The following is a 22903-nucleotide window of genomic DNA, read 5'->3' as shown; positions in this document are numbered from 1 at the left end:
CTTCATTGCAGTCACACGGATACAGCACAAGAAACAGCATTTACAGTTCAGTCAGTTGCCATCATGAACAACATTCGAATGTGTAATGTGATGTCAATGGTTTAAGTCAAAAACTCCATCATCACCTCTACCTCCTCCGCATAAAAACAAGCAAAATTCTTACTGAAAACGGAAAATTGACACACCTGCGTGATGGTAACGTCATAATGGATTGGTACGATGTGGAGGGCCTTTCATTGTTAATAAAACTGGCCTGCACTGCAAAATAATACATCACATTTGCAGAATAGTGCCATTGGCGCCTGAGCGCGATAGACGAATTTTCGGTGTCAGGCGAACTATTGAATCGGAACAGTCACAACGAAGGCCTGGATATCTCATGAAAGAGTAATATCTGAACTACATTCTTACCTAGTTTGAGCCACATATCACAAAAATTGATGGAGATACGCGCTTTCAAAAATGGCCAAATTATGACACATTTTTGCTGATGGGATCCAGAATACAGACCGGAAGTTGATCAAATTACATCAGCTAATGGCCAATCGTATGTTTTACATTCCCTAAAAGTTTGAGCGAAAAATAGAAAACTTTCGAATTTTAAGAATTTTTTTGTCATGTAAATGGGCTTTTCAATGCAAATTTCAAACATTTTGTGATGTCACAATCTGGATCTGATCCGGTTGAAACATGGCAGGGTGAAAGATATTATGACCCTACATAAGCACATTAAATATCTAAGCAATTGAACAAGGAATGGGGGAGAAATGATTTTTTGAAATTTCATCCCATGTAAATGATTGGGATTTTTTGAAACTTTGTGAATTTTTCGTGACGTCATCATTTGATCCAGGTTCACCCAAATTTATAGGTTCAGTCCTTGGGTGATTATCTTTCATGTCAAAATGTTTCGTGGACATATACACAAGGACCGCTGAGAAAATCGATGCACAGACACACACACACACACACACACACACACACACACACACACACACACACACACACACACACACACACACACACACACACACACACACACACACACACACACACAAACAAACAAACTCTTAACTGTACAAAGTGACAGAAGTTGTCTTCGACAACTCAATAAACCAATGTCACCCGCAGGGTGACCCGTATCTTGCCAAAAGGTGACCACGTGTGACTTCTTTAAGGTCACACTGAGGTGAACAGAGCTGCTATCCACCAGGAGCGACTCCTTGAGGAATATCTGCCTACGAGAGATTCCGATGAGAATCGTTCTACAGAGTAACCATGAAAAATATGCTTTTGCCTCATAACGTCACCAAATGACGTCATTATGTCTCAAGCTTGACATATCGAGAAAGCACTCATTGAGGTGTTCAATTTGAGGTGCTACACGATATGGTTCCTAAAACTAGAAAATTTGACCTTGGGGTCAAATATGTTTGACCTTAGGTGCTAACCATGAAGGTCAAGGCCAATCGCCACCAATAATTAATCAGCTGAGCGCCAGACCATGAACTATATTCCCATGAAGTTTAAAGACGATCCGATCAAAATTACTCAAAAAATAAGGGTTTCGTCGACTCCCCTGATTTGCGACAAAGTGCCCTTGACCTTTGACCTTGACCTTCAAAATTTTATGTGCTGAAATGGACCTCTATAGGCCTCTGATATGCGAAGTTACAAAAATTTCCAATGATAACTGTGCTCTGCAGAGTGATTTATACGTGATTACAGACCAAAAAAAAAAAAAAAACATATGAAGGTCAAGGCCAATCGCCACCAAAAATTAATCAGCTGAGCGCCAGACCATGAACTATATTCCCATGAAGTTTGAAGACGATCCGATCAAAATTACTCAAAAAATAAGGGTTTCGTCGACTCCCCTGATTTGCGACAGTGACCTTGACCTTTGACCTTGACCTTCAAAATTTTATGCGCTGAAAGGGACCTCTATAGGCCTCTGATATGCGAAGTTACAAAAATTTCCAATGATAACTGTGCTCTGCAGAATTTTTGATACGTGATTACAGACAAACAAACAAAAAAAAACATACAAGCTGACTAACATATCTTGCAAAAACTTCGTTTTGGAAAGATAAAAAAAAAAAATAAACATACAAGCTGACTAACATATCTTGCAAAAACTTCGTTTTGGCAAGATAATAAACAAACAAACAGAAAGGGGTGAAAACAGAAACCTCCATCCATCTTCGAAGATGGCGGATGTTAACTAGAACTACGTTGTCGATGGCACACCATCGCATATTCCGGCGCGCACTGCTTTGTCCCATTAACGCTAGGTGAAATTTTATCTTGCAAAATGGATTGACTATTCTTTTCTATTTGATGTGCTTTATGACCAAAGACTTACTATGTTTACAAAATCAGACGTCATTGCAAGCATGTCAACATTTCATGAAACATTAATTTAACACTGTCCAGCAATATAGAACTGTGCATCAATTTAATCATAGGAATGAACTGTGTATAATATTAATTATAATTATTCATAATCAATTAGATAAATACAGTAAAACCTGTGACTGTTTGTCACTCATGGGGGCCACATCTGTAAGTTCTTTATAAAAGAATTTTCCATGTACAATGGTAAATACACTTAAAAATAAAAATCCTACCCCCATGACCCCAACCCCTCTGGCCCGGCCCCTAGGGGTCATATCAAAAATTCGAAAGTGTTGTGCACTTCCCCATACATATATCTACTATGTCCCAAAGTTTCAAGTTCCTATTTCAAACGGTGTAGGAGGAGTTACAGGGTAAGACAGACGGACGTACAGACGGACAGATGGATTGAGGAGCCGATCACAATATTCCCGCTTTTCTTCGAAAGCGTGGGAATAATAATAATAATCTGCATTGGTGGCATAGTCGGCCAATTTATATATTTATATTTATTTATTTATTTTTAATTGACTTAAATTGGTAATTGGTTGTAGTCAAATTTTCGAATCTCTCCAGCACTAATATATGTTGAGGGTGCATCATTAACCAGTATACAGTGGGGAGAACAAGTATTTGATACACTGCCAATTTTGCAGGTTTTCCCACTTACAAGGCACGTAGAGGTCTGTAATTTTTATCATAGGTACACTTCAACTGTGAAAGACAGAATCTAAAACAAAAATCCTGAAAATCACATTGTATGATTTTTAAATAATTAATTTGCATTTTATTGCATGAAATAAGTATTTGATCACCCACCAACCAGTAAGAATTCCAGCTCTCACAGACCTGTTAGTTTTGTCTTTAGGAAGCCCTCCCATTCTCCACTCATTACCTGTATTAACTGCACCTGTTTGAACTCGTTATCTGCATAAAAGACAGCTGTCCACGCTCAATCAATCAGACTCCAACCTCTCCACAATGGGCAAGACCAGAGAGCTGTCTAACGACATCAGGGACAAAATTGTAGACATGCACAAGGCTGGGATGGGCTACAGGACAATAGGCAAGCAACTTGGTGAGAAGGCAACAACTGTTGGCGCAATTATTAGAAAATGGAAGAAGTTCAAGATAACAGTCAATCTCCCTCGGTCTGGGGCTCCATGCAAGATCTCACCTCGTGGAGCCTCAATGATCATGAGAAAGGTGAGGGATCAGCCCAGAACTACATGGCAGAACTGGTCAATGACCTGAAGAGAGTTGGGACCAGAGTATCAAAGAAAACTACAAGTAACACACTACGCCGTCATGGATTAAAATCCTGCAGCGCACGCAAGGTCCCTCTGCTCAAACCAGCGCATGTCCAGGCCCGTCTCAAGTCTGCCAATGACCATCTGGATGATCCAGAGGAGGAATGGGAGAAGGTCATGTGGTCTGATGGGACCAAAATAGAGCTTTTTGGTTTCAACTCCACTCGCCGTGTTTGGAGGAAGAAGAAGGATGAGTACAACCCCAAGAACACCATCCCAACTGTGAAGCATGGAGGTGGAAGCATCATTCTTTGCGGATGCTTTTCTGCAAAGGGGACAGGACGACTGCACCGTATTGAGAGGAGGATGGATGGGGCCATGTATCGTGAGATCTTGGCCAACAACCTCCTTCGCTCAACAAGAGCATTGAAGATGGGGCGTGGCTGGGTCTTCCAGCATGACAACGACCCAAAACACACAGCCAGGGCAACTAAGGAGTGGCTCCGTAAGAAGCATCTCAAGGTCGTGGAGTGGCCGAGCCAGTCTCCAGACCTGAACCAAATAGAAAATCTTTGGAGGGAGCTGAAAGTCTGTGTTGCCCAGCGACAGCCCCGAAACCTGAAGGATCTGGAGAAGATCTGTATGGAGGAGTGGGCCAAAATCCCTGCTGCAGTCTGTGCAAACCTGGTTAAGAATTACAGGAAACATCTGATCTCTGTAATTGCAAACAAAGGTTTCTGTACCAAATATTAAGTTCTGTTTTTCTGATTTATCAAATACTTATTTCATGCAATAAAATGCAAATTAATTATTTTAAAATCATACAATGTGATTTTCAGGATTTTTGTTTTCGATTCCGTTTTTCACAGTTGAAGTGTACCAATGATAAAAATTACAGACCTCTATGTGCTTTGTAAGTGGGAAAACCTGCAAAATCGGCAGTGTATCAAATACTTGTTCTCCCCACTGTATATGCTGAAAGGCTTCAGTCACGAAGTGGATGGAACAGTGATGTGTTGCCCTGACGAGCCCCAAAAAGGATGAAACTCGTTGGTAACTTTGCTTTTCATCTGCTTGGTGACAGCATTTGACCTTGGCATCTTTATTTTTCGGATTGTCAGAAGGGCTTATTTTAAAAACATTCTTGCTCACAGGATAAAGGTGTGAGGAACATTTATTTAGAGACAATAATTTGACAGAGTTGGAATCTTGTATTATTGTTACTTCTGCACGTGTTTAGTTACATTTTGTGCAAGCTATGAGATGTTGTTGAAAACGATTCCTTCATGTTCGATTTTTTGCAAGATTTAAACAGTCTTTGGACGTGATGTGATGAACATCGTAACTTTAAGCACAACTGTTTGTGGGAACCTTGTCACCTTTCTTTGATGTGATTAACATTCAGCCCCAGCTGTGAATAAAACCATGGTATTGGTCTTTTAATTTATTTTGCTTTCTGTTCATGGTCTGCTTTCATGAGTAAGGATGTGATTATATTAACCTAAAATATGTACTTTTCTAGGACTCCAGGGGGGCCATCGAAGCGCAGTGGGCATCGTATGGTGGCTCTGAAACGCCGTCTCCTCGTGTTCGGTGGATTCCAGGAAACTTTGCGGTAAAGAGCGATGCAAATATGACCTTCAGTTTTGTCAAGGAACTGCTATATATACATATATATATATATATATATATATATATATATATATATATATATATATATATATATATATATATATATATATATATATATATGTATATATATATGTATATACAGTATATACATATCTACATATTGTTGTGAATTCGCGCCCCGCCGGCGTGCGAATGACCGCTTTTAACCAATAGCGGCCGCTTCGCCCACCGAACGTGCAATTCAGTCGTGACCCTCTCGGAACAACGCCGGGAACTAGTCACGGGTGAGGGTTTAACCTCACCACAACTCAGTCCGCATTCTACCCGCGCGAAATAGGATCCGATCGCCGAATGGTCAATTTACCTAAGTACCCGCGCGGATAGCGTACCGAGGAGGGAAGGAAGATTCGGGCGGGAGATATTTGAGCGGGAGTTTTAGGTGGGAGATCTTGGCGGGAGATATTTAAGCGGGAGTTTTTGGCGGGAGATGCCCCTTCGCCCCCTTGTTACTGCTGCCACTCCGCTCCTTTCATCCGTCCCGCGGAGATCATGACCGCACGGTGCTCGTTGAATGGCGAGTGGCGAAGATGGTGATAGCGTCGTGGTGTGAATGGCGTGATTGTTGGCGTCGTGTAGTGAATGGCGTGATCGTTGAGATGTTGGTTGTGGCGATGTTCGTTGTTGTTCTTGCACCAAAATAATGACAGTAAAAGAAAAACGGCGAACTGAAGAATCGCAGCCCGAATGGATCACATATATTCCCTCTATACAATGGGTTTGAGCTAACTACACATGGACTTACCGATATATCTCACCTGAGGACCCATTATGGTGTATTGCGAATTTCCACAGCCGTAACTATATATATATATATATATATATATATATACATACACATATATATTGTTACGGATTTCAGAATCCGGTCTGATGAATGCATCCACACATCCAGGTCCTCGGACAGTTATTTCCTTAAATGTATGTTCAGATTAGCCCCATCCTCATGTCTAATGGGATCTTAAATATGATGCGTTGCGAAGGGTAAAGGATAGATCCCCTCTCTTATGTGAAGCTTTTTTCTTTATGACAGACACGTTTACACACATTTCTTTCACGAGCTCTGAAGCCCGCCCCCCCATTCTTCCTCAGCAACAATCTTTCGCGAGCTCAGACGCCCACCTTTTTTGAGAGCGTATGGGTCGTCATGGTAACCGTGCACAAGTGGGGCGGGGTGAGCTTGGGGAAGACTGCACCCGTGGAGACGGCCTAGAGATATAAAATGAACTGGAGGTACGTTCTGTGAGGAGAAAAGCGGGAGAGAGGAAAGCGAAAGCGAGAGGAAAGCAGAGAGGAAAGAAAGCGGGGTGAAAGAAAGCCAGGGAGGGAGAAGAGAACGAGAAGTGCTTGGGCAAGCGAGCGTGTGGTGCACGTGTGGGTGGGAGCAGCACCGCCAACAAGTGAGGCACTGGTCATTCATCAACAACACCAGAGTCTAAACCCGCGACAGACGATCTCTGTGCCCTTCAGACGTGGACTGGTGTTCAAGGCTGTTCACGAGAGGGTGGACGGCAAAGCTGGGTGCTGGCGAAGGACGTGACACGCACACAAAAATTTCAGGATGTTTTCACTTCACGGACGACTTTCTGGTGAGCGAGACGATTCTCCCCCCCCCCCCCTTACCCCCTGAATGATCTGCTGGGTACCCTTGTCTGTGTTTAGCTGTAAGTTAATCAACCCCCGATAAGCATATGCTCTTTGTCTCTTTCCTAGCATTTTGATTGATTTTGCCTTGAAATTCATTCTTTATTTACCTCAGAAAATAAAAAGTTCTTTCCATTTATTAATTTTATTATAAATAAATAATTTGTCAATTTCCAACCTGTCCCTGTTTGCCCTTTCCTTCCATTGGTCTAGAATTGTTCGAACCGAGTTAGACTGGAAGGTAATTACCACAGATTTGACCAAAAATCGTCATCACGCACCAGCGGTTAAAACGCTCGGCCGCCCAAATTAAAATCTAATCGAGATAACCTTGGTGCTTTGCCGAGGGCACGCTCCCCGCTCAGGTAACCACGTGACCTCTAGTTAAACGGAATAGACGGCGGACACTGGAACTCGTGGTTTACTGGGTGGCATTCGTGGTTCTAAAACAAACCACCGTACCACAAAGTTAATTGTGAGCAGTGGCTCCAGGTCCGGCTCTACCGAGGACAACCGGGGATTAATCCCCCTGAGTGACAAGCTGGTGTCTCGGTACCCGTGGCCGCAACAACATGTAAAAACACAATTGACCCCTCCCACACTCCTCTCTCCAAAGAAGCTGCATAAAGCAACCCAAGAAGACAGACACAAGGTAAGCGCTATGCTGCTTCGAACCCTTCCCAGAGTTCCTCAACAACTATAAAGACGTCCACACAAAGTACACACATGAGAATCCCAATGCTACACACCCCTCAGCGACCGGACCAGTTTCATCGCTTATTGGCAAATCATCAGCGATAGCGCAGAGAGTAACGCATACCAATGAAGCTCCCAAGCATGTACTGTTGTGGGCCGGGGTTCGGTGGCGATAAACGGCCACTAGGGGGAGCAGTAGGGTTGCCTCCACCGAACACCCCGGAATTTAGGTCGTGACTCTCGGATAAGTCCGAAAGGTCATGGGTCCCTTCGCGGACCGTGGTCGCCAATATTTTGACGGCGTGGGGTAGGGTTAATTGCCTAATTTCAATATACCTAAGTACCCACGTCGTCTAACTATCAGGGAAAACCACACCCTCAAACGGACTCTGTCGAACCGGGTTGCTCTAACGACCTCGGTCCGGTGTAACCGAGCGGAATTACCAAAGTCCGTCGGACCCAATGACAACTTACCCGGCACCGACGGCCTCACTATTTCTCAAGCCCGCACTGTGCTCGGTCAATGGAAGAAAACATGGGTAATGAACTGGAACATTTAACAATTGGGGGTTTATTTATAATGGGGGCAATAATCGGGAAGGGTGACACAGAGCAGAGTTACAACCGAATAAAATGCAATGTATAATGAAAAGAAAACACTTAAACAATTCTACCTAACACACTGGCGCCACACACACACACACACACACACACACACACACACACACACACACACACACACACACACACACACACACACACACACACACACACACACACACACACACACACACACACACACACACACACACACACACACACAAAATAAATGCACCCCATCGAGTCTTTATTGGACCCTTCGGCTTGAGAGGGAAGGCGAGCTGGGGGAACAGAGCCTGGCCGGGTACCTTCCCGCCTCGTGCACTCACGCCGACTACAACCCACCACGGTGGGACTCAAACCCACGACCCTGGAATTAGTCTAGAAGCCAAAATCTGTAGCTAGCCTAGAAAATAGGTTCGCTGCTGATTTCATGTTAGAATGGTGCAACTGGTGTTTTTGAAGAGTCTAGGCATGACCAAGTCTAGTTCCACTTGTTGCCAAGTCTGCATCTGAATATTATGGCCGCCATGACAGTAATCAAAATGGCCACCATCAGATTTAGTCTTTTTCTTACTGCAAATTGTACTAGCCAGAAATTTGTCATGATTGTGAAATACTATGTAATCTGACACGAGGAACACTATTTTGTGCTTTATTTTTGTACTGGATCACAACTTTTCACATAATTGACAACTTAAAGACGAAATTGAAAATGCACATACGAGCAACAAATGTGAAAAAGAAAATGTTTAGCACTATTGATGGAGATGGGTTTACAGTCAGTCAAAGGTTATTTCAACAGCTGTCAGATTCTTTCTAACACAAAATTACGTTGCTTTGCACAAGAGAAAAGTGTTGTGAGAACACCCAAGTACAATTTTCAGAGCTATTGATCGGCTTGTACACTGAACGGGTTCCTACAAAGGGCTTTGCATCCACATGCTTTCGTGCAAGGCAGTCCATTCCGTGTACATTTGCACCGTCGAGTTGAGCATGACCCACGGCATTTGCATGTCGTCAGTTCTACACAGTAAGCAGTAATAGGCTGTGCAGTCATGAGTCACGGCTGAAATGTCTCGTTGCCATCTTTGACGACCTGTTCCCACCCACAGTTCTCAGGTGCAGGTAGATGTGGTTCAGATTCCAAGGCTCTTCTCCACACAAAAGTCTGGTAGTGCGCTCGCTTGATGTGTAGAATCAGAGCATCGCGAGTTGGAGGCAGATTCTCAATAGCTTTGGTCAGACTGAGAAACAGATCACATCTTACTCGCTGAATTGAGTTATCTTGGCCATGAGGGTCATAAAGCCTGCAGACAAATGACTCAGCATCTGCAATCACACTCTCATCAGGAATTTCCTCTTTGCCTAGGTTATTCAACAGGTGGGAGTTGTTTTGAAAGACAGCCCATGCAGAGCGCTTTGCAATTCCAGCAAAACTGGCTTGTGCTGTCTGAACCTGTCACTGCATGAAATGCCAGAAGTGACTCCCTCTGCGAATCTGGGATATTGATGGAGTCAATGGGAATGTAGTGTTGCTTTTTGGGTGTCCCTGCATTCATCCAGAGAAAGGGACTGAGATGCGGCTGATAGGTAACAAGGAGAATGAGGACATCAGTGTCCCTGCTAACAACAACAGTTTGCATGTACCCCTGTTCATATGCTTCCTTGGCATGGAGAAGAATGCGAGTATCAGCTTCTTCGTGCTCAGGAGATGACAAGTGTGAGACATCTCTCCCTGACGACGTCCACACTTTTGCAGGATCTGTGAAGCCTCCATTCAGTACCAGCTCCTGTTCGTGATTCTGGAACTTGTTTGCTAACTCTGCATAGAAAAATTGCTAAGCTAGCTTTGTTTTCATCGAGGCAGATGAGTGTATTCCATTGCCCCATGGACTGGCTTCTTGTTTGCACGTCTCTTCTGATTGCTTTCTTGCCCCGTATCCTCTGACTTCGAGCTGTTGATTTGATCGTTTTCTTCCTATACTGATCAAAGGCAAGATCAACCCTGGAGCAATAGTTGGAAAAAACATGACTAATATGATCTGCAACAGAATCTGCCCATTCACCAAGCGTTTTAGCATTCATCCTGTTCCCGAGTGCCTGGATCAGTGCCATGCCATCGATGATAGTGCATGTCGATAACGGTTCTGGAGCAACGTTTGGCAAGCCTTGCTGGAGAATCTTGCCAAGGTCAGCTTTGTTCAGAGGTAGACGTAATCTGCCATTAGGCATTGCCAATGACAGAGGAACTGCGCATATCTCTTGCTCCAGCATTTTGTTCATGTCAACGTCTCGGCCTGCCTGCATTGCTGTCACCACACGTGTCAGAAGTTTTCTGTCTGCCTTTAGTGTGACCATTTTTTCCTTTCCCACTTTGACTTCAACAGTGTACATGCTCTCGAAAGTGTGCAGATTCTTAGACTTGATTCTGTCATGAAACCTTGTTGTCTTATTGATCAACCGGTCCTCCACGAAGTCTATGACGAGCTGCTTTCCAGTGATTTCAGCATTCAAGAGATCACTTGTCACAACATCACTGGCAATGTCCCCTGTCGTAATTGAGACTAATTCTGGGGAAGTGCGATCAAATGGATTGTGGGTCTTGAATAGGTCAATGAGCTTTAGCACATACTCTTGGTCTTGGATCATTCTCTTGGGACCGAAATCTTTATGCACAGTCATGCTCATCATCGTCGTCTTCCTCACTGCCAGCGAGTGTGAATATGCTTTTTGTGTCTCTGGTAAGCTGAGCTCTTTCGTTGAAAGAGAGAGCCCATCTGTCACGGGCGGAGTCTGTTTTTGTTATTCCAACCAAACCTCCAGCTACTTTGCCGGCTTTGTTCACATGTTCAATTCGTGAGTCATCAGGTCATCAGGTCATCAGGTATTTCATTGAACTTCTGCTTTGTTTCTTTTGTGACAAAGTCTCCTGCAAGGAAACCTCTGTGCACTTCTGGAGCTGTTGTCGGCAACATGTGCATGTCAGCAAGGAAGACAGCTCCCCAGCGAGAGTAATGGAAATGATCAAACAGTTAGTCCTGGGTAACAGAAAAACACAGTTATGTAGTTTAGGTTCATTTTATAGCAAAGTTGTAAAATTCATTGATTGTGGTTTGTATAATCAGACATTCTAATTCGAGCCTGAACATTTCTTTAAAAATAATATAGTGAAAAACAAGTCATATTATTTTTAGAAAATGGATGGAGCAATGTTTTTTTCTATACTCCCATCAGCTCAGGCATGCTCAAAAACATGGAAATCGACCCTAATTTTGTAATTTCATGTCAATTTGCGGCTGAAATATGACGAAAAGTGTATTTAATGGCGACCATTTTGTAAACTTTCATGGCGGCCATACTATCCATATCCAGAGTTGGCAACAGGTTGATTCACGTTTCTGTGTGTCTGGACAGTCAATTTACACCTGTTGCACTATTCTAACACGGAATCAGCAGGGTCGTACACTATTCTGCATTGGGCCTCCTGACTAAATCCACCGAGCCCACAATCCTGGCTGCTCGACCACCACCACAACGAGAGCCCCGCAAAGGACCGCAGACCACGTTCGCAGACCAAACCACAACGCCAGACCAAAAGCGATGGCCACGATCACTGCTCTCACCCTCTTCCGAGAGCAAAATGGCCACGATGACTCGCACTCTGGTCCTGACAACCACTCTACTCTCCTCTTCGGACAGGGTGAACACTTCATCTGGCTGGGTGGGGCCACCCTGAGGTAACTCGTCTTCGGATTGGTCGGGGGTGGAGTCGGAGCTGAGGCGATGAGCGAAGAACGAAGGAGATTTGTTGGCGATGTAAAAAAAAAAAAAAAAACCTGACTATAAAAGAAACCCGCAGTGCACACATGAAATTAACCCATTAGACAGAAGGACGGGACCCTGACTATAAACACATATTTATCGAAATAACTGAGCTGCGGGGACTCTGGCTGTTTATGTGCAAATGGCTTCCAGATTTGTAACTACCACATGCAAACGTCAAAAGCAGTCAATATATAAATAAAGAAAGACCCACCCACATCTTTCACCAGTGAATGGATGGAATAGCCAATCAGCTCTCATGAAATCAACTAAACCCAGGTGGCTGGGATTATACAAACAATTTACCCCTCCCACACTCCTCCATCCGAAGAAGCTTTATAAAGCAACCCAAGAAGACCTACACAAGATAAGCGCTGTACTGTTTTGAACCCTTCCCAGAGTTCCTCAACAACTTTTAAAGATGTTCACACAAAGTACACACAAGAAAGAATATATATATATATATATATATATATATATATATATATATATATATATATATATATATATATATATATATATATATATATATATTTGTTGTGTTTTAAACGTAGTACAACATGGCCTTTGACTCCCAAGCATATAAATGTCAAACATTCTCTGCACCTGCTCTCCTTCCTCTTCCTTTCCCTGCTCTTTTGCCTTTATCAAAGTCATGTTTGTCTTTGTTCATTGCCATGGTTTGACACTCAGATGATATGTCTAGTCATGCTTTTGTCTGAGTATGTAAAAAAATGTCTGAGTATGTAAAATAATTCACATATTACATACATGGGGTGGGAGTCGAAATCTCACCATTTTGTGTACATAATTTGTATTCAGGGAAGGAGGTTGGGAGGTTGGTTCTGTCCCAAATTCTGGGAGGTTGGTTCTAAGGATGCGAAGCGGTTGGACAGTCAAGAGTGAACTGCACATTGTATAGTTGTGATATTCTTGTATTGCTGAAACACATTTATTTGATTGTGTTGTACATTCTCTCATCCATTTGTTTTAGATGGTTAATATGTTATCGATTGATTTAAAGCTAATGCCTAATGGGATGGATTAAGGTGTGTTGCACTCGTAATTAGTCCAAATGGCCGCATATCCGTTTTTTGCCTTTACACCTGCATTTCTTTATCTGTTTGCACACAGTGATTTTGTTTACCACAATGACCTGCACATATTTGATATGGACACCTTCTCGTGGACTCGAGTTACTTCAATAGGTTCGGCCCCAACACCTCGCTCTGGCTGCGCCATCCTTCCAACACCCGACTCCACGGGTCTAATTGTCTACGGCGGCTACACCAAACAGGTTGTGCCAGCCAGCAGTCCACCGTAAATGTTTGAGTCAAGTGTCATGGCTTGTGGGTGATGTTATTTCACCGAGTGGATTGACATGTTTACGTACTTGGTCCAAAAATGCCCGAATTTGATCAATTGATTGCATAATGATTAATATGTGACCACTGTGGAACATTTGAAAGTAAATCAAGACTTGTCTTTGCCACGCGTGCCAATTAAAAGTCCAGAATGAGCAGGTTCGCACGTAATGGAAGTTAGTTGAGATTGCAAAATGACAATATTCCTGTTTTGTTGATGGCAGTGGACACAAGTCACTGGTTATTAATCGATATACTAACACGCTTGTTCTTCTATCCGTCTGTATGAAACATTCCTTTCCACCTATTATTTGGACAGCTGGCACGACTCCACCCACAAAAAAGGCATTTGGCCACCATGTTAGTGCTATGCGAAGCCAAAGACATCTTTGGAGCGACCATATTCACAATCTCCATATTTTCCCCTATAAGTTTTCCCTTCAGTATAAAACTACCAAAGCGATAGTTAAAAGGATCATCAAACATCAAAAGGTTGGAGCCAAAAGGTGTTGCAGGGCTTGTGAAGGCCACAGCAGTAAGTATAGGCTTCATGCTTCAGTTGTTAGGTTTTAGGCCCTTGGTGTGAGCCTATGGGTAAGTGCAAACCATGATGTATTATATATGCATATCGGCAGTGGGCATGTTTTTGCTTCAAACCCGGGTTATTTTTATTTTATTTTCGAGAGCAATCAAGGCAGCGGTCTGCCTACACACTGCCCAAATAACTATGTGGCATTCTCTCTAGCAGGGGCTTTTACCATGGAGATTCCATGTGACTTTGCTATTATTTTAGACGATCTTCTCTTCAACAACTCGACCAGGAACCACAAAACCTTTGTCATTATAAAGGTCTTTGGCCGAGGAGTTCCAGGAATCTCACGACATTGTGAAAGAGAACCTCCATCATGATTTACTTTTAACGATGTGTATACAGCAAGTCGCCGATTTTATATCGAGCATGCGTTCCTAAAAACTGCAACGTTATACGAAACGACGTTAGTCGAACATGATTATCCCTTTTTCTGTCAAACCCTACTATTTGCAATTCCTGAAGAATTCTGTGAATGTCGGAGCACTATTTAAAATTATTTATTATCTTGCCAAAACGAAGTTTTTGCAAGATATGTTAGTCAGCTTGTATGTTTTTTTTTTTTAATTAATTAATTTATTTTTTGTTGCTTGTCTGTAATCACGTATCGATCACTCTGCAGAGCACAGTTATCATTGGAAATTTTTGTAACTTCGCATATCAGAGGCCTATAGAGGTCCCTTTCAGCGCATAAAATTTTCAAGGTCAAAGTCAAGGTCACTTTGTCGCGAATCAGGCGAGTCGACGATAACCTTATTTTTTGAGTAATTTTGATCGGATCGTCTTCAAACTTCATGGGAATATAGTTCATGGTCTGGCGCTCAGCTGATTAATTTTTGGTGGCGATCGGCCTTGACCTTCATGGTTAGCGCTGGAGGTCGAAAGTTTTTGACCCCAAGGTCAAATTTTGAAATCTTAGATACCATATCGAGTAATACCTCATATGAAAGCGCTTGATAAGTGCTTTCCAGATCTGTCAAAAGTTTGACGCTATGACGTCATTTGATGACGTCATGACGAAAAAACTGATTTTTTTCATGGTTACTTTGTAGAACGAATCTCATCGGAATCTCTCGTAGGCAGATATTCCTCAAGGAGTCACTCCTGGCGGATAGCAGCTCTGTTCACCTCAGTGTGACCTTAAAGAAGTCACACGTGGTCACCTTTTGGCAAGATACGATGGTTTTTTATTTATTTATTTTTTAACATGCTCTAGGTTCGTGCAAGAGCAATTACACAGAACAAATCAGGACAAAACATAAGAAAGGGAACATCAGGAGAAAGGGAAAACACCAATAGCAAGGCAGAGGGAGAAAGTCGACGGAGACGGATAAACAAGGGATGCAGGTAACGATGAGGGGTAGGGGAGAACGCAAGGGGTGGACAAGATGGATACATAAGGAACACAAGGAAATTAGACGCAGGTGGATGCCATTCAGTCCATCATGCCTGCGCCACACCAACCCCACACCAATTTATTAACACCAGATCAAAATAAGAAAAATGCAAAATGTTAAAAAACAAATTTATTGTGTTTTTTTGTATTCTTTTTCTTTCCAGGGGAGGGGGCAAGGTGTAGATAGTCTTGGGTTTAAAAAAACAAAAACACACAACATAAACCACCAACACCCCTTGACGAGACCTTCACCAACAGCACTCCATATACATGCACACAATCACCCATCAATGCTCAAAGTATCGAAAAGTCCTGCCAACATGCCTATACCCCTCTATCTCCATAACTTCAAGGTACCTATCTAATTCCCATTTCACTTATCTACTGTTTCTGCTGCCACTACCTTTCCGGGGAGACCATTCCATGCATCAACTATTCTCCGAGTAAAAGTCCCCTACCTTACTGCCATCTTAACTCTCCTCTTCTTTACTCTCAAGCTATGACCCCTGGTCCTATCACTGTCTACTCTGTATAATCATTCATCTGCACTTATTTTATCTCCACCTTTCATTATCTTAAACTTCTCCATCATATCTCCTCGTAACCGCTTCCTTTCTAGTGAATAAAGCCCTGTCTCCTTCAGCCGCTCCTCATAGCTGAGTCCAGCTCGGCCCGGAATCGATATCGTAACCCTGCACTGAACCCTCTCCATGCCATCAATTTCCTTCCCGAGTTGTGGTGACCAAAACTGCACACAATATTCTGGATGTGGCCCTCACTAAATTCCTGTACAATGTTAACACCACCTCTTTTGATTTATGAATGATTCCCCTCTGAATACAACCTAAAACCCGATTTGCTTTACCTATAGCTGCCTGGCATTGTGCTGCCCGTTTACCTCCCATATCTATTACCACCCCCAGATCCTTCTCCTGTGTGACACACTCCAAAATTACCCCTTGCATCATGTAATCTCTATTTTCATTGTTCTTTCACATCCCCAACACCTTACACTTGCTCAGGTTAAATTCCATCTGCCAATCTTTTGCCCAATCTATGCAATTATCAATACTTTCCTGAATCTGATCATCACCCCCTCTGCTATCCACCTTACCTCCAAGCTTTGTGTCATCTTCATATTTGGAAAGCCTACTCTTTACCCCATTATCCAAATCGTTGATGTAAATAATGAGTAATAATGGTCCGAGTACTGATCCCTGAGGTACCCCACTACTTACATCCTCCCAGCAAGACATCCTCCCACTCACAGCCACTCTTTGCTTCCCACCACTAAGCCAGCTTGCAATCCAATTAGCTACCTGACCAGCCACTTCACAAGCCCATTTGTTAACTAACCATCCTTGCCCCCCCACCCCTTCTTGGTCTATCCCCCTGCCCCCTTAATATCACCGTCAGCGAAGAACGGGTTGTATTTGCGAGTACCTAAAAATGCCTTCTGCTACTCCTTAATAGCGTTCCTTATCTCACCACTCAACCACCTCTTTCTGCCTCTAGTTTTACACCTCATTGGAATGTTCTTCCTCTGAACTCTACAAATTTGCTCCTTGAAGGTTTCCCATTTCTCTGATGCTGATTGCCTATTGTAAAGGTTCTCTCAATCTACATCACCCAACTCTCTCCTCATACCATCAAGGTTTGCCTTCTGGAAATCTAATAGCTTTACTCTACTCTCCTGAACTCTAACCCTTAACAGAATCTTTGCACACACATTGTTATGGTCCCTTGATCCTAAATACTCCGCTTCCTCTACCATATTGGGATCATTAGTTAAAAGGCAGTCAAACCCCAAAAAGCAAAATTGTGTTTGACTAGTTTGTGATTTTTGTCGAGGTCTTAGGAGAACGAAGAGGCTTCTGCCTGTCTGTCAGAAGGATGAGAGCTGTCACGGCAGACAGTGGAGTCATCATCAATGAGATGAAGAGGATTTTGCAGATTGTCAGTGAGATCATTGATGAATATTAGGAATAATATGGGGCATCGAACACTGCCATGGGGTACTCCATCCTTGAGAAGGAGAAGAGATGAAAGGATTCCGTTGAGAGCCACACATTGACTTCAAGAGGGGAGAAAGTCAGTAATCCTTGAGTGGAGTTGGCCTTGAATTCCATATGCAGACAGTTTGGACAGCAAGGCAGGATGCCAGACTGTATCAAAAGCTCGAGATATGTCCAGAGAGATGTGCTGATCTCATGACTGAAACTGAGAGCTTCCATCCATTATTGGACGAGTAGAAGCAACATGTCTAAGGTGGAGTGACGAGGTCTGAATCTGAATTGATGACCTGAGATGAGGCTTTTGAAGAAAAGGAATTATTTTATGTCAACTGCAATGATGGATTCCATGACCTTGCTGATGATTGGAAGTACAGTAAGCTAATTGGGTTGTCATGAAGAGGATCTGTTTTTGCACTTTTTTAGTTTAGTCAGGTGAGCTTATGTGATCGAGCAGTGTCTGTATGTGAGTGAGTCTTTGAGTCAGTGAGTCAATAAACACTTCAGTCATTATCACTTGAACCAAATGCACAGTTTTGATGAAATTTTACCACAAGCTTCATATATGATGCTTAACAGAGGGTTATTGACCGCAACAAAATCTGCTCATTAACGGCGTGCATTGGGGATTTTTTGACCCCCCACCCCCCCCCAAAAAAAAAAAAAGGTATATTTGCTCTCTACAAAACTACGCACACAATTTCAATGAAACTTGACCACAACTTTCATCACCAATAATGTAACAAAGCGTACTAACTCCATGAAAATCTACACTCGTTAAAGGGGTCTATGTGAGGGGGGGGTTGAACACCTAAAATAGGTATTTGCTTTCTTTTCAGAAACTACACACACAATTTTGATGAAACTTTTGATCCCACAAAATAGGTATTTGCTCTCTTCTCAAAAACTACACACACACAATTTCAATGAAAGTTGACCACAACCTTCATCACCCATGACGTAACCAAAGTGTATCAACCACATAAAATGCTGTGCTCAATATGGGGGTCTATGGGGCAGGGTTTGACCCCCAAAATAGGTATTTGCTCTCTTCTCCAAAACTATTCAAACGATTTTGATTAAACTTGACCACAACCTTCGTCACCCATGCTGTACCAAAGTTTGTCGACCGCATCAAAATCTGCACTCATTAAAAGGGTCTACAGGTAAAGGCCCTGTCACACCTTGACGATTTAGCCAGCGTATGCCGACGTATGATAAATTTGTCTAAAACGCTGGCACACGTCGAATACGTTATGGGTAAGTTTTGTATACGTTAAGAGCATGCTGGCATACGTTGTAGTACGCTGGCATACGTTGTAGTACGCCGAGCTCATCGACAAATTTTAACATACTCAAAATTGTTTGATGTATGCCAGCATATGACTCACACGTTCTGCATACACTGGCCATAAATTGTAGGCACGTTACGCGATCGTTGACACACGTCGACACACGTTACTTGTAAGATACTCATAAGTCGAAACACGTCGAGGTAATGTTTAGCATACCCGAAACTTATTTCTAACCTATGAGGAACGTGTTGTAAGCACGTTACGCGATCGTTGACACATGTCGACACACGTTACTTGTAAGTTATTCATAAGTCGAAACGTGTTGAGGTAATGGTTAGCATCAGTGTTCCAGACTCCATGTTTTTTTGTTTTTTTTCTTCGGCATGACGGTGATGTTGACACTTCGATTTCTTGTACGGTTATAATATAATATAATTAATAGGCTGCCGCTCAACAATTTAAATCATAACCGCACTAGAAATTGAAGTGTCAACATCACCGTCATGCCGAAGAAGAAGAAAAAAAACCATGGAGTCTTGGAACACTGACGGGTTCCTCCTGTGTGAACCCCATTTTTACATACCAATTCCCCTAAATGCTGCCAATACGCCATTATACGGTAGCTGTAAGTTAGTAACACGTTCAGTAAGTTCTGTGGTCGTCTGGAAGACGTCAAATACATCTACATACGTCAATATGCGTTGGAGATACGTTACTCATTGGTTCAAGGCACATTACTCATAGGTTAGAAATAAGTTTCGGGTACGCTAAACATTACCTCGACGTGTTTCGACTTTTGAGTAACTTACAAGTAACGTGTGTCAACGATCGCATGACGTGCCTACAACTTATGGCCAGCGTATGCGGAATGTGTGCGTCATACGCTGGCATACGTCGAAAAATTTTCAGCATGCTTAAAATTTTCGACGTACTCGGCGTACGCCAGCGTTCTTCAGCGTGCTCTTAACGTATACAAAACTTACCCATAACGTATTCGACGTGTGCCAGCGTATAGGGGAAATTTTTCATACGTCAGTATACGCTGGCTAAAACGTCAAGGTGTGAAAGCGGCTTGACACTTCGATGTCTAGTGTGGTTATGATTTGAATCGTCGAGCCGCAGACTTTTAATAGGCCACGCCACGTGATCGTCGGCGATACGCTGCTGCGCTATGCATAAGTTAGACTATCATTGGGCATAGGTTGTGAACACCGACAACACGCTAAGCATTCGTTGGTATAAGTTATCGAAACGTTCTGTGTACGTTACTAATACGTTATGCATACGTCCAACTCGTTATAAGTACGCCCAAAACTGGAAAAAACATCAATAGTTCAGCTTACGCCAGCATTTTACATACACTTTGATACGTTGCCATACGCTGGCTAAAACGTCAAGGTGTGACAGCGGCTTTAGGAGGGTTATGGGATGGTTTTGAGGCCCAAAATAGGTATTTCCTCTCTCCTCTGAAAGTACACGCACAATTTTGATCAAACTTGACCACAAACTTCATCACTCATGATTTACTAAAGTTTGTTCATGGCATTAAAAATTTCAGGGTCTAAAGGGATCTGCGGTAGGGGGGGGGGAGGGGGGTTGAGTGACTGTTGCTTCTGATCCAGGTGAGCTTCAGGACAGGCGGTCCTATTTTTATACCCCGCCGAGTGGCGGAAGGGGGATATTGTTGTCACCCGGGTCGTCCGACTGGCTGGGCGTCAACATTTATAGCTGTGAGTGCGATAACTCATAAAGTGTTTGCCATATCGATTTGAAATTTGGGTCACACATGTACCACCTGAAAAGGAAGAACCCTATTGATTTTGGGCGTGGCCGGATCCAAGATGGCCGACTGGGACAGCCATCTTGAAAAAAATGTTTCAATGGCGGGGGATTCCCCATCTCTGATGGGTATATTTTTCATTAATGCTATGATGTTGGCTGATTTCTAATTTCCCAGGTGGATATAGGAGACCAGTCCTGAAGTGATTAAAAAAAAACTCGCGAATACATGAAGCACGAATGCCAAAGCAGATCACACTTCATTAGCCGTGAATACACGGGGTCCGCAAATAGCGATTCCGCAAGTCGCGGGGTCTGACATTACGTAACACTACGTACTGTCAGACCTACATACACCTGTGCTTCAAGCCTTGGATAGAAGTAAAATTTTATTTTCCATCTTAAAATCTTCTAACATGATCTTTAACAAGCATATACTGTGTGGTTGTGTTGATTTGTCTTTTGTACTGTTTAATTACTATTTTTTTGTTAAATATAATTTTTGTACATTTTTCAATTTTTTGGGTGGGACAAAAAGGGAAAGTTTGGGAGAGCCTTGTCTGCACTGTTTCCATGTTTGCAGCGAGTGAAAAAGGACGTGGAGAAGGGGGTTGTACACGTAGACATGTTTCTTCTCAACCCAGAAGGCAAAGAAGGCGAGTTGTGATGATAGTCATATCGAAAGCGGATTCCCCCATGTTGTTGCTTGCACCGGTTTCAGCTTCAGTCGACTTGCTCGCAATTTAATACACAAAATGAAGTCTTTAGTTAAAAAAGGAAAAACTTTATATTGACTGTCATCATGTTTTCAATCTGCCAATGAGTTACAAAAGCAAACTTGCATGAATCTTTGTCAATACGGAACACTTTCAAGACTTTCCTTGTTGACAAAAAGGTACACGTCGTGAAAGCCAGTTTGATTATCGATGTAAAATGGGGAGAATTGTGCACTGGGTCACAATCGCTCATATTTTCTTTGTCAGTCATGCTGTTTTGTTTCTGCTGTGACTTCCTTTTTCGTTCTCGACAGGGAAATGGCGGTGGTCCCGACTCAGCCCTGTTGGTTCAGCTCCATCTCCTCGTTCTGGCTTCACAATGGTGCCTGGCCCGAGCGGGCGGATGTTCCTCTTCGGTGGGGTACGTGACGAGGAAGAGGAAGAAAGTCTTGAGGGCGAGTTTTTCAATGACCTTTTTGCATATGATGTTGCAAAGAATAGATGGATTCTGCCACGACTCCGTGGACATGACACCGGTGATGGCCACCGGTGGAAGCAGCAAGAGAAGGCGAGCATTGAACTGAAAGGTGGGGCGACAGGAGGCCAAAGTCAAGGTGGGTGTGTTGGTAAAGTCAAAAAGCGAAAACTGAATGAAATGGTTGAAGGTCATTTGCCGGTGCAAGTTCAGAATGCATATCATCCTCAAATGTTGGCCAAATTTGAGTCACAATTTGATTTCTAGTTCCCCATTTCTATTCGGAATTCGAGAATCAGGCTTTGAAATGCTCTGAGATGATGTTCTGTAATGTGGAAAGATGCTGGACTTGGGGAAAATAACTTAATATTCTTATTCTTTTTCGTTGATATGAAGCGCAAGGCTATGGGATGGCATCATTTGCTGAGGGTGCAGCTGTGCTGCTGATGCAATGCCCTCTGTAGGTTAGGGTAGGAATTTGTAATTTGGTCATGGTGCCAGCGATAGATCGCCTACTCTTCACAACGGACACCTGTAGGCTCTTTAATGTCCACTATTGCCGGCAGACGGGACACCTCGTTTAATGTCCCATCTGAGGGATGGCACACACATTGATGAATCGCTCTGCACATGAAACACCAGGATAACAGTTTATAGCTGGGCCGAGATCCAAACCCAGGCTAGACAGCTTAGAGGTGAGTATGCGTACCTCTCAGTCATCCCACCAGCCCATTCAATATGATAGGGATGATTAAACCCTCTAATATCCTGAAAGACAGAAACTTCATAATGTTCTCTTCGAGGGAATCCACCACTCATTTGACCTCTACTTCCTCATTCCCTTTTTGTCTGCATCTTCCTTCTCAGAGTCTGAAATAGCTGCAACAGAGAGCCATGTGGATGACGTGAAGGAGGTTGAGATGGATGATGGAACGGTCTTTACTGTCCGGCAGTCCATAGGAGGACAGCAGACCAGGACGAGTAGCACAACCAAAGAGTTAGATGGAGAAAAACAAGTGGAAGAAGAGAAAGGTAAACTGACCTACTTTTGTACCCTCAACTCCTAAAACCACTGGTGCATTGCTTCAAACAACGCATACAACTTGTGAGCCTGGACACATTAGTGGGAAACTGTGGGCCTCCCTCCCCATTCTCTGCTCTTGGATTAAGAACCCG

The 22903-nt window shown here is 43.0% G+C and overlaps 1 protein-coding gene across 2 annotated transcripts in view; it reads left to right on the top strand.

Annotated features, from left to right (window-relative positions):
- The window catches only part of KLHDC4 (kelch domain containing 4), a 57437-nt gene that overhangs the window by 23411 nt on the left and 11123 nt on the right, over window positions 1–22903 (top strand). For both annotated transcript variants that reach the window (XM_085858176.1, XM_085858175.1), the window contains exons 6-10: window positions 5170–5262; window positions 13236–13398; window positions 21120–21192; window positions 21567–21866; window positions 22595–22759. In XM_085858176.1, coding sequence (XP_085714302.1) covers window positions 5170–5262; window positions 13236–13398; window positions 21120–21192; window positions 21567–21866; window positions 22595–22759 — 794 coding nt within the window. The remainder of the gene's footprint in view (window positions 1–5169; window positions 5263–13235; window positions 13399–21119; window positions 21193–21566; window positions 21867–22594; window positions 22760–22903) is intronic.

The sequence above is a fragment of the Eptatretus burgeri genome, chromosome 15 (assembly GCF_056783735.1).
Source record: "Eptatretus burgeri isolate ZD-2024b chromosome 15, Ebu_testis_v1, whole genome shotgun sequence".
NCBI lineage: Eukaryota > Metazoa > Chordata > Myxini > Myxiniformes > Myxinidae > Eptatretus > Eptatretus burgeri.
The sequence above is the reverse complement of the archived record's forward strand: the minus strand, read 5'-3'. Positions and strand labels throughout refer to the sequence as shown.